The sequence below is a fragment of the Pinus tabuliformis genome, chromosome 7 (genome assembly GCF_031772625.1).
Source record: "Pinus tabuliformis cultivar Carrire ecotype Pingquan chromosome 7, CPIR1, whole genome shotgun sequence".
In the NCBI taxonomy this organism is placed as follows: Eukaryota; Viridiplantae; Streptophyta; class Pinopsida; order Pinales; family Pinaceae; genus Pinus; species Pinus tabuliformis.
This window is the reverse complement of record NC_142293.1, coordinates 741,414,197-741,424,268: the sequence shown is the minus strand read 5'-3', so window position 1 is coordinate 741,424,268 and position 10,072 is coordinate 741,414,197. Positions and strand designations below refer to the sequence as shown.

The 10,072-nt window shown below is 37.5% G+C and overlaps 1 protein-coding gene across 1 annotated transcript; it reads right to left on the bottom strand.

The window, feature by feature from the left end:
* Positions 1-357: 357 nt before the first annotated feature.
* Positions 358-9,539, bottom strand: LOC149249666 (uncharacterized). The gene is made up of 2 exons (XM_089453436.1): positions 9,356-9,539; positions 358-1,133 (listed from the first exon to the last, which is right to left on the bottom strand). Exons 1-2 carry the CDS (start codon positions 9,537-9,539, stop codon positions 358-360), a joined length of 960 nt encoding a protein of 319 aa, XP_089309562.1.
* Positions 9,540-10,072: the final 533 nt, after the last annotated feature.

The window sequence follows — 10,072 nt, the reverse complement described above, 5'->3', positions numbered from 1 at the left end:
CATATATAAAAATAAATATTGTGAAGTTATTAAATTTACACGATTCATGACCTATTATAGTTTAAAAATGGAAAATTTACAACTCTATTCCCAAATAAAAATAAAACGTTGTTGAGAAAAGATAAGGAAATTATATTAAAACCATTTTTATTAAAGATGTAACAACTTTCTTCAGTTATCACGATCGGATAACGAAACAAACTACAACGATAACAACATTAGTGAGTCTTGGCTTGACCACACATTTGCCAATACTTATTCATGGGTTAACCACACAATTACCAATACTTTTCATGCCGTCGGGAAAGACATTCTACGTGACCACACATACCATTATTCTCGATCATTATCACCTTTCTACCTGCGGCATACAATCCCACGACCGCCGCTGCGTCCACTGTCGCAGTTGAGTGCACTGGCGATATCAAATTGATTATCGTTGGATGCCGAGGGGGAGGCGAAGCGAGCAACTTTGCAGTCTGGGGCGAACAAACGGGAAGTGACATAACTGGATTCTCCTCCCATGACCGGCATGGCCACGCCCATCTTCACAGGGCTTCTGTATTCTGCCCCGTATGTCTGTCCAAGCACACCGCTCACACTGGGGCTCAGAGAGTAGAACTTGAAGCTCAGCTCCAGATGGGCGAAGCAGTCCTCGCCAGCAATAATCCAGTACTTGTGGACTCGAGACTCCTTTTCACTGATGGGCACCACACGGGCGCTAATCTTGAACTTGTCCTCCACTTGAACAACCACTGCATTGGCCTGGTCGGAACGAGTTACATTAAGTCCAGAGGCTGTTGCCCACATAGCCCCCACACCGGGAGGAAGAGTTATGGGTTGAGCATCCAAGGACATGATCACCTGGTCCACTGAATTGTTCCACGCGCTCACCTTTTTGGCGCCCAAGTAGAGCTGGCGACCATCCTCCAACAGCACTCCAATGGACTGCACCCACGTGAAGTCTCTGCCCATTCCTTGGACTCTCTTGCCAATGAAATGAGCGTTGATGTGGAAGTTGGAGTCGGAAATGAGACAGAAATCGTGATCTCTCTTCCCGTGGAAATAGAACATGATGCCATCCCCTCCTATGAAGCGGGGATCCTGACACACACCTCCAGGCTTATCACAAGCTGCATCAAATTCACCACAACCATATTAATAATCTCATTTAGCATTAAAGACATTAAAGAATATAGTTCTAGGTATACTAATGATTAATGTTACTTACGACAAACTGTTAAGCTCCATTAAGATTTTTACCAAATGCTGCCTACAATTATGGAAGCCAACTGCGATCTTTCCTTAATTTAAGGAAACCAACTGCAGTAATTTCCCTAAATTAAGGAAATCAACTACAGTCATTTAATTTTCTTGATGGGAGCTTGTGAAGTGGTCCATTACTCCATCTGGAGTTCTCTACCTTGATCTGTGGAACACCTGACACATAGCCATCAGAAACTTGATGGAAGCTTGGCTATAAATTTATCTGTTTGGTCCCCAAGCTAGCATCTCAATCCCCTTCAGTTTTCTACACCATCTAGCTGAGAGAGCAGAGCTTGGAAGTGCCTTCAGACTTTCTGTATTCTTTTCTTTTTGCTTGGATTGAAGCTGGAGTGTTGAAGTAAAGAAGCAAGTGGACTGTGGTTTGCATCAAGAACATCACCAATGGCTGGAGGTAATTTATATTTCTGGGCATTAAGTTTTAACGATTCTTTGAGTTTTCCGCATACAGAATCGCTGTTGAAATTATAAATTTACATTTGGTATCAGAGCGAGTGTTTATTTATCTCTGCCTTGGATTCGAATACTTTGAAGTAGGTTATTTGCGAGCTCATTTTGAATTACATTATACATATATATATATATATATATATATATGCTCCAGCTCGCAGCTTCAAATCGCATAAAATTTTCCAATTAATGGTGCTGCCCAGTTTGAAATGGCAATTAACTTTAAACAAGTTAATTGCATTCATTGTTTTGCCTTTTTATTTGCAATATTTTGTGTGTTGGGATACATGTGAATAAAGGTAGCTGTTAATAGATGAGCTTTTTTCCACTACAGTCCTCTATCGCCACTTAAACAAATCCATCCACGTTTTGCTTTGGCTAGTCTCTTTCAAAGTGGAGTCGATGCCGTGGTAAGTAAGGTGCCCTTTCAATGCGCATATGACCATAAGTTTTTAGCTGCGTGGAGTGTGGAATTATATATTTTGGAAACACAACATAAAAGACCTTATAATGTAATGATAACAGCGAGGCTATTTATTTATAGTGAAATAAAATAGTACAATTTTTTTTTTTTGGTAATTTATGATTCTTTTCACTTAATTCATAAAATCCTTAAAAATGTTATTGTGCCCATTGGAGTTCTGTCTGTCATTGTATGAGAAACTGATGGTCACAGTTATAGATTAGCTGGCATATTTTTGTCATATGAACATTGGCATTATCTGTTTAGTTAACATCATGAATTATCTATTATTAAGTCTTCATATAAACTTGAATATTGTAGGCCTTGATACCCTCCTCCAAGATTTTGTTTTCAATTTCCTGAGTAAAGAATTGTGATAGTTAGCTTGCAACTTGATGTCAATATTTAGTTATTTATTGTGTCTTCTATGCCTACTGGTGACTGTTTTCACCATTTAGTTGGGATTCCCTTTTAAAATCCCATTAGGAATAATTGTATCAGACTTTCTTGTTGTTTGTCTGGATATTGTCCTCAAGTTCTGCTAATATGCATATTTTAATTCTTGCATTAGTTTTCTTGATCTTCATGAAGTTTCTGTGGACTAAGAACAATATGTTTCCCCAAAATATCAACTATTTTAATTATATGGTTTTCATTAAAAAGGAATTTAAGGTTTATTTATTTTAGAAAGAAATTCCTGCTGTCATTTGAAGTAATACTAATATTTATTGCAGTTTTTACTCATATAGTTTTCTTGTATGAAGTTTATTAAAATGTCAATTTGACATATTCATTTTACCGAACATTTTTTTACTCTGGTTAAAGAAATGTTTATAATTTTGTAAGAATTTTTTTTTAAGAGTTTGATTAGTGCGGTAATTGTTTCCGCCTTCCATATATATATATTTTTGTTTATGCAATTTATAATGGATAATGTCTAGTGATCATATAATTTTAATTAATTAAAGAATAGCCACAACATCTTTAATTAAATAAAATTATATATTATGATTGGTTAGATCACATAAAGATTATTTAGACATTAAATTGTAATTAATTAGACTAAATATAATAAATTTTATCCCACAGGAATTTTTATTATATTTATGTAATTAATTAGGATAAAATTTCATAACCTACCCACAGGAGTTATGAATTAATAAGTTTTATCATAAAGTTTTATTGAATCTGTTTGAATTGAAAATTTAGCCCACAGGCAATTTTTATGTCATTAGATTCAATTTTGAGCATGATTTACATTGGTAAAACATGAAATTTTATCTAAGCCTCAATTTTAACATAAGCATGTGATTTTTAATGCAGTTGTACAACCTGCAAATTTCTCTGAAATTCGTTGTGACATTCCCGAACTTAAGGGAGATAACTATAAGATTTGGAAGGAGAGGATTCTCTTTCATTTGGGGTGGATGGACATAGATTATGCTATTAGGAAAGATGAACCATCGGCACTCACTAATACCAGCACCGCAGCGGACATCACACTTTATGAACGATGGGAGCGATCCAATCGTCTAAGCATGATGTTCATTAAGACTAAAATTTCAGCTGGTATTCGTGGTTCCATTGATCAGCATGAAAAGGTCCGAGACTTGTTGAAGGCCATTGATGATCAATTCGTCACTTCAAACAAGGCACTAGCAGGCACCCTAATCATGAAGTTCTCAACCCTAAGGCTCACCAGTGTGAAAGGTGTGAGCGAGCACATCATGCAGATGAGGGACACTGTGGCTCGATTGAAGAAAATCGAGGTTGATATATCGGAGTCCTTCCTAGTGCACTACATCCTGAACACCCTTCCGCACCAATATGGACCTTTCAAAATCTCATACAACACACATAAGGATAAATGGTCAATTAATGAACTCATGACCATGTGTGTTCAAGAGGAAGAGAGATTGGTGATGGAACTGGGAGAGAGTGCAATGCTGGCAACGCGTGGAAAGGGCAAATCTCAAGCCAATCGGAAAGGGAAAGGTAAAGTACCTCCCCAAGCCGATATCAAGAAGGATTCCAAGTGTTTCTTCTGTAAAAAGAAGGGACACATGAAGAAGGAATGCGCCAAATTTCAGAAATGGCTTGCTGACAAAGGTAATTTAATCTCATTTGTTTGTTATGAATCTAATATGGTTAACGTTAATATTAACACATGGTGGATTGATTCTGGATCAACAATTCACATTTCGAATTCCTTGCAGGGTTTGCAAAACCTAAGGAAGCCAGTGGGAAGTGAGCAAAGCATCTTATCAGGAAACAAGATGGGCTCGCATGTGGAAGCTATAGGAACATGTTATTTAACTTTAAGTAGTGGCTTTGTTTTGGAATTAGAAAAGACCTTTTATGTTCCAAGTTTTTATAGAAACTTGATTTCAGTTTCAAGGCTTGTACCTTTTGGATATTCCTTAAACTTTTCAGAAAAATCTTTCAGTCTATTCTATAAATCTGATTATGTTGGGAATGGTATTTTGTCTAATGGTCTTTACTGCATTAATTTACAAAATAATGTGACTTATGATTCAATGCATGTTCACACTAGCACTAAAAGATGTGTTATTAATGAAGATTCTTCTAAATTATGGCACCGGAGACTAGGTCATATCTCCATAGAAAGAATTAAAAGATTGGTAAATGAAGGGGTACTTAATACTCTGGATTTTAGTGATTTTGAGACTTGTGTGGACTGCATAAAGGGAAAGCAGACCAACAAGTCAAAGAAAGGTGCCAATAGGAGTTCAGACATATTAGAGATCATACATACTGATATATGTAGTCCAGACATGGACTCACATGGTCAGAGATACTTCATCTCCTTTATAGATGATTACTCACGATATATGTATCTCTACATGCTTCATAAAAATAATGAAGCATTAGATGCCTTTAAGATCTTTAAGGCTGAAGTAGAGAAACAATGCGGCAAGCAAATTAAGATCGTGAGATCAGATAAAGGTGGAGAATATTATGGTAGATACACAGAAGATGGACAAGCACCTGGGCCATTTGCTAAATTTCTTCAAGAGCATGGGATCGTTGCCCAATACACCATGCCTGGTTCACCCGACCAGGGTTTGCAAAACCTAAGGAAGCCAGTGGGAAGTGAGCAAAGCATCTTATCAGGAAACAAGATGGGCTCGCATGTGGAAGCTATAGGAACATGTTATTTAACTTTAAGTAGTGGCTTTGTTTTGGAATTAGAAAAGACCTTTTATGTTCCAAGTTTTTATAGAAACTTGATTTCAGTTTCAAGGCTTGTACCTTTTGGATATTCCTTAAACTTTTCAGAAAAATCTTTCAGTCTATTCTATAAATCTGATTATGTTGGGAATGGTATTTTGTCTAATGGTCTTTACTGCATTAATTTACAAAATAATGTGACTTATGATTTAATGCATGTTCACACTAGCACTAAAAGATGTGTTATTAATGAAGATTCTTCTAAATTATGGCACCGGAGACTAGGTCATATCTCCATAGAAAGAATTAAAAGATTGGTAAATGAAGGGGTACTTAATACTCTGGATTTTAGTGATTTTGAGACTTGTGTGGACTGCATAAAGGGAAAGCAGACCAACAAGTCAAAGAAAGGTGCCAATAGGAGTTCAGACATATTAGAGATCATACATACTGATATATGTAGTCCAGACATGGACTCACATGGTCAGAGATACTTCATCTCCTTTATAGATGATTACTCACGATATATGTATCTCTACATGCTTCATAAAAATAATGAAGCATTAGATGCCTTTAAGATCTTTAAGGCTGAAGTAGAGAAACAATGCGGCAAGCAAATTAAGATCGTGAGATCAGATAAAGGTGGAGAATATTATGGTAGATACACAGAAGATGGACAAGCACCTGGGCCATTTGCTAAATTTCTTCAAGAGCATGGGATCGTTGCCCAATACACCATGCCTGGTTCACCCGACCAGAATGGTGTAGCAGAAAGAAGAAATCGAACATTATTGGACATGGTGCGGAGTATGTTTAGCAGCTCCAATCTTCCTAAATCCTTGTGGACTGAAGCACTTAAGACGGCAGTGTATATATTAAACCGAGTTCCAACCAAGGCGGTTCCTAAAACACCATTTGAATTATGGAAATGTTGGAAACCGAGTTTGCGACATATGCGCGTTTGGGGATGCCCGTCTGAAGTGAGAATTTATAATCCACAAGAGAAGAAGCTGGATCCAAGGACCATTAGTGGGTATTTCATTGGATATGCTAAAAGGTCTAAAGGTTACAGATTTTATTGTCCATCTTACAGCACTAGGATTGTGGAATCAAGAAATGCAAAGTTTCTTGAAAATGACTTGATCAGTGGGAGCGATCAAACCAGAAACATAGTTTCTGAGAAGGATCATTCAGAATCTCAACCTTCCACTTCAAGTGATAGATTGGTTATTATTCATAGCACCCCTCAAGTACAAACTGGTGTTGAACAACCAATTGTTGAAGTTCCACAAGCTGCTGACGGTATTCCAGTAGATCAAGGAGTTCAAGAGTTGCCAAGAATTTTTGAACAAGTTGAACCACATACTTCTCAGGAAGATGATGGTACATCATTAAGAAGATCTACTAGACCAAAGAGATCATCAATTCCTAATGATTATGTTGTGTATCTACAAGAATCTGACTATAACATTGGATCCGAAAATGATCCCGAGTCATTTTCACAAGCCATGAGTTGCAAAGAATCAGAACTATGGTACAATGCCATGAAGGAAGAGATGAATTCCATAAAGAGTAACGAAGTCTGGGATCTTGTTGAGTTGCCTAATGGTGCAAAAGCCATTGGATGTAAATGGGTCTTTAAGACAAAGAAAGACTCATTGGGCAACATTGAGAGATACAAGGCAAGACTTGTTGCTAAGGGATTCACTTAGAAAGAAGGAATCGACTACACGGAGACCTTTTCTCCTGTATCTAAGAAAGATTCCTTGTGCGTTATTATGGCATTAGTAGCCCATTTTGACTTGGAGTTGCAACAAATGGATGTGAAAACAACTTTTCTTAATGGAGATTTAGAGGAGGAGGTTTACATGAAACAACCTGAAGGATTCCCCTCTAGTGATGGTGAACAATTGGTTTGCAAGTTCAAGAAGTCATTATATGGTTTAAAACAAGCATCCCGCCAATGGTATTTGAAATTTCATAATGTAATTTCTTTTTTTGGTTTTGTAGAAAACATTATGGATCAATGTATATACCTGAAAGTTAGTGGGAGTAAAATTTGTTTTCTTGTTTTATATGTGGATGACATTTTGCTAGCAACCAATGATAAGGGTTTGCTACATGAGGTGAAACAATTCCTCTCTAAAAATTTTGATATGAAGGATATGGGTGAGGCATCTTATGTCATTGGCATTAAGATCCATAGAGACAGATTTCGAGGCATCTTGGGTCTATCACAGGAAACCTATATTAATAAAATTTTAGAAAGATTTCAGATGAAGGATTGTTCACCAAGTGTAGCTCCCATTGTGAAGGGTGATAGGTTCAATTTGAACCAATGCCCGAAGAACGACTTTGAAAGGGAACAAATGAAGAACATTCCATATGCTTCTGCTGTCGGAAGCCTAATGTATGCTCAAGTCTGCACAAGACCTGACATTGCATTTGTTGTGGGAATGTTGGGACGATATCATAGTGATCCAAGTTTGGACCACTGGAGAGCTGCAAAGAATGTAATGAGGTACCTTCAAGGAACCAAAGACTACATGCTTATGTATAGACGGACGGACAACTTGGAAGTAATTGGCTACTCAGATTCTGACTTTGCTGGATGTGTTGATTCATGCAAATCAACATCAGGTTACATTTTTATGATGGCCGGTGGAGCTGTATCATGGAGGAGTGCCAAGCAGACCTTGATTGCCACTTCCACTATGGAAGCCGAGTTCGTCTCCTGTTTTGAGGCTACTTTACATGGTGTATGGCTTAAGAGTTTCATTTATGGGTTTAGAATTATGGATTCTATCTCTAAGCCATTGATAATATATTGTGATAATTCAGCTGCTGTTTTTATGGCTAAAAACAACAAGAGTGGGAGTCGAAATAAACACATCGACATTAAGTATTTAGCTATAAGGGAACGTGTTAAAGAAAAGAAAGTGGTCATTGAGCACGTCAACACTGAGTTGATGATTGCTGATCCTTTGACTAAGGGCATGCCACCATTTAAATTCAAGGATCATGTAATGAATATGGGACTTGGTTCCATTATGTAGTTTCTCATTGTATGGACAATGTTATTTTAATGAAATTCTTAATTATTGTGATGTTTTTTCTCATATTTATGTGCACCTTAAGTTGATTTGAGAAAATTCATTTAAGAAAGACCAAGAATAAACATAAGGTTTATTCATTAAGAAATTGTTGCCACATAAATTATAATAAGAATAAATACATAGTAATACATGGAAGATAATACTCGTCTTTAGAGGACTTATCATCACCATGATTCATGTATCTATTACTTAATACAGATTATCAATGGGTTTTAAGTTGAGACATTAAGTTTGGAAGTATGGATCAAGTGGGAGAATGTTAAGCTCCATTAAGATTTTTACCAACTGATGCCTACAATTATGGAAGCCAACTGCAGTCTTTGCTTAATTTAAGGAAACCAACTGCAGTAATTTCCCTAAATTAAGGAAATCAACTGCAGTCAATTAATTTTCTTGTTGGGAGCTTCTGAAGTGGTCCATTACTCCATCTGGAGTTCTCTACCTTGATCTGTGGAACACCTGACACATAGCCATCAGAAGCACTTCATTACTCCATCTGGAGTTCTCTACCTTGATCTGTGGAACACCTGACACATAGCCATCAGAAGCTTGATGGAAGCTTGGCTATAAATTTATCTGTTTGGTCTCCAAGCTAGCATCTCAATCCCCTTCAGTTTTCTACACCATCTAGCTGAGAGAGCAGAGCTTGGAAGTGCCTTCAGACTTTCTGTATTCTTTTCTTTTTGCTTGGATTGAAGCTGGAATGCTGAAGTAAAGAAGCAAGTGGACTGTGGTTTGCATCAAGAACATCACCAATGGCTGGAGGTAATTTATATTTCTGGGCATTAAGTTTTAACGATTCTTTAAGTTTTCCGCATACAGAATCGCTGTTGAAATTATAAATTTACACAAACGGTCTTGCAAGTCTTGCAGTCCATGTCGCAGTTACATGGACAGTTAGCAGGGCAATCATATTCATATCTGTAGCATCTGGGGTACCAGGTGTCCGTGCACTTTGCTTTGCCTGCTGCAGTCGCCGCGTTCACCATGACCATCAAGCAAACAATAACAACAAAACTACTCTTTGCAGCCATGATCGATCGATCAAGTAATTGCAAGGATTTCTGGTCCTGCACCCCCTTCACTGCGCTGTTCTGCTGTGACGATTCTTGGATATCGTTTAGGTTTTATAGGTAGTTGAGGGTGAGGTAGCGGGTGGAGTTACATATATACAATCATTTCTGCGTCGCCTTCACGAATTCAAAGCCACGTTATTGTATTATATCTATAAATCGATATGTATGCAAGCAATCAACGGTGTAATGAAGTGGCACTGGAATTATAAATTGGAATCCTTTACTTTTGGCGGGCATCTCGACTGGAGGTTCGCAGCTAGGTTGACGGGCATGAAACAAAGTCGATGCCCATTGATGCCCGAATCTCCGATCGAATTAAACTAACGGAAATTTGGCAATGCGATACAATCATATAGTGGACTGGACACGGATGGGAAACTTTGATCAGATTAGTATTGGCTTTGCATCGACGTTCATTTCAATAAATAAATATATAAAAATGACTCACACTGAATTCATTAATTACCACTTGGCAATGTCAACGATGCCTC

Excerpts from the sequence above, each read along its gene's own strand:
- LOC149249666 (XM_089453436.1), bottom strand. The coding sequence starts at position 9,539 with ATGGCTGCAAAGAGTAGTTTTGTTGTTATTGTTTGCTTGATGGTCATG. Across the intron at positions 1,134-9,355 it reads CAAGACTTGCAAGACCGTTT|CTTGTGATAAGCCTGGAGGT; the intron begins GTGTAAATTTAT and ends AATTTGATGCAG.